The 2,375-nt window shown below is 58.3% G+C and overlaps 1 protein-coding gene across 1 annotated transcript; it reads right to left on the reverse strand.

Moving 5' to 3' along the window:
* Positions 1-468: 468 nt before the first annotated feature.
* Positions 469-2,375, reverse strand: LOC127748851 (uncharacterized). The gene is made up of 2 exons (XM_052264104.1): positions 2,196-2,375; positions 469-2,089 (listed from the first exon to the last, which is right to left on the reverse strand). Exon 2 carries the CDS (start codon positions 2,083-2,085, stop codon positions 778-780), a length of 1,308 nt encoding a protein of 435 aa, XP_052120064.1. The 5' UTR covers positions 2,086-2,089; positions 2,196-2,375; the 3' UTR covers positions 469-777.

The raw sequence follows: 2,375 nt of genomic DNA on the forward strand, positions 1-2,375 counted from the left end.
GAGCCCCGCCCGCCTGTTTTATGGTTGAACGTTATTCGCAGAAATAATGGTCCGTTGTTACGACATTGTTGTATCCGCTATAAATGGCGGTGGTGGCGGCGGCCGCGTCTACTGCCGTGCTGCACACAGGGTCGTCGCGACGCCCAAAACCCGCCATCGGCGCTCGTTCAACACACCTTGATGCCCGTGTCGCGGACCTGGGGCCGGCCCGGCCAGCTGGCCCACTCCAGCGCCGATCTCGTGTTGCGAGAAAGGAAATACCCGTCAGTGTGTATACCGGGTGAGCATTCTCTAGAGCTGCCTGGCGGTGTGACGGCGGCATATTTATGGAGCATGTTTAAATTCAACGCAGTAAGTCGGGCATTCCATGTAAGAATACACCAAAATGTACGGTACATAGCACCTTAATATAGATTTATTCACTGATATACACGCTGAGCGAAATCAATTTCGTCAAATTTGCACAGAATGTTTCCTTAGATGCCCGGAGATGATAAGTCGTCATCATCATAACAGGAAGTAAATAAATCATCGATGTGAATCCAATGGTATTCAGAGTCGTGGCCTTCTGGGGAGGAACAATTGTCTTTAGGGTGCGTGAAAACGCCAATAAACTGAAATTTACCCTTAAAAATGTCTTCGTGACATTCCTGTTTACAGGCGCTGCAGTTGTGTGCCGAGCAATAAGCACAATCTATCTCGACGTGAAGCAAGGGGTTCCTCAACAGAAGCGCCTTAAATTCCCCTCTGTGTAGAAGCTCGTGGAGGCACGGAATCTTAAAAGATTGGGCACCAGAACGAGAACGAACAATCTGGAGGCTCCGCAGGGCCGGGTTGCTGAGGGGGGTGATGACGTCCAGCAGCGTGTCTGGGTGCACTTTGAGCACGAGGCGTCGCAGGGCGGGCAGCAAGGGCAGCTGAGCGCCCAGGTGAGGCACGAGTGCTTTGCAATACGTAGCCCTCGACCTCGAGGACCAGCGTCTCCACTGGCGAGAGTCCGGACGACGTGAGGCCACTGAGCAGCTTTTTACCGAAATCATTATTAACACCTGGATAGCTGAAGGAGAGATGAAGGGATCGGAGCTGGTGCGCGCGGCGCAGGAGCTCCACGGCCCCGGGGGCGTTGGCGTCGTTGGCGGTGACGCGCCCCATACTGAGCTTCAGCTCCCTGAGCGACTCACAGGCCGCCAACTCCCCCAGCCCCGGCATCAGAGGGCAGCTGAGCTTGCGGAGGTTGGGCATGCCGGCCAGCAGGCGCGCCGTGGACGGCGAGGTCATGAAAGTCAGTCCGGGGGAGGAGCCCTCCCATACCCAGAGAGGCCCGCTGAGGGAGGCGAGGGAGAAGGCGACGTCCTCCAAGGTGGCGGCGTGCCCGGCCAGCATGTAGTCGCAGAAGGGCTCTACCTGTGGTGTGGTCTCGCACCTGAAAGTCTTCAAGGACGGCGTGATGGTGCCGCCCTGACCGGTCCCGGGTGGGATGCTGCACGTGTTGCTCCAGTTGAGAGTGACCATCTCCAGGCCAGGGGTTGAGGCCAGCGTCTCGAACAGCAAGTCGACGGCGTATACAGTCAGTGGGTGGTCGCTGAATTCTAGACTCACGGCTCGCAGCCGTCCGAGCGCCTCCTGCTGTTTGATGATCTGGACAGCTGGCTCGGGCTCATACCACAACATTTTGATCGACAACACTCTGGCGGCGCAGGAGGTCGTCCGCAGGTCGCCGTGGCGACACGACCGTGAATTTGGGACTGGGACTGGGGTCGAGATCTGGCGCACGCACGGCGCCAGGCGCAGCACCCTACACACACACGGCTCGCGACCGCCGTCGTCATCGTCGCCGCCGTCATCATCATCGCTGACATCGTCGCCGTTGTCGTCGGCGTCGTCCTCGTCGTCATCTTCGCTGTAGTCGCTGTCGTAGTTGTTGTCGCGTCGGCGCTCGCCAACGTCAACGTGCCGAGTCCGCCACACGTAGGGGTGCTGTGCCAGGTCCGCCAGCCGCTTGCACACGAGGCGGCACGCCAACACGTCCCGCACGCTCAGGTGCGACATGGCCATGGCCAGTACGTCGTCCGGTAGCTGATCCATGAGTCTGTGGGGACACACGAACACACAATGATGAGACAAGTCAGTAAAGAGCACTGTACCAGGGCTTGTATTGTATGTCCGAGACGTTTAGGTAAAGTTAAATTAATTACCAATGTGACTGGGTCCGGTGGCTCTGGCGAGCAGGAGAGGCTTCGTCCTATGAGCTGGATATTCTTCCACCTCGAGTGCTGCCCTACGACTGTCGAGTTTCAGAGGCAGGCGTGCGTAGCTGGAGGAGGGATCAGGGGCCCTTTCCTCTGGAATCTCCCGGCGGCCCGAGCCGAGCCGAG

This window comes from Frankliniella occidentalis, unplaced genomic scaffold, assembly GCF_000697945.3.
Source record: "Frankliniella occidentalis isolate FOCC.00 unplaced genomic scaffold, Focc_3.1 Scaffold16, whole genome shotgun sequence".
NCBI lineage: Eukaryota > Metazoa > Arthropoda > Insecta > Thysanoptera > Thripidae > Frankliniella > Frankliniella occidentalis.

Excerpts from the sequence above, each read along its gene's own strand:
- LOC127748851 (XM_052264104.1), bottom strand. The coding sequence starts at position 2,085 with ATGGATCAGCTACCGGACGACGTACTGGCCATGGCCATGTCGCACCTG.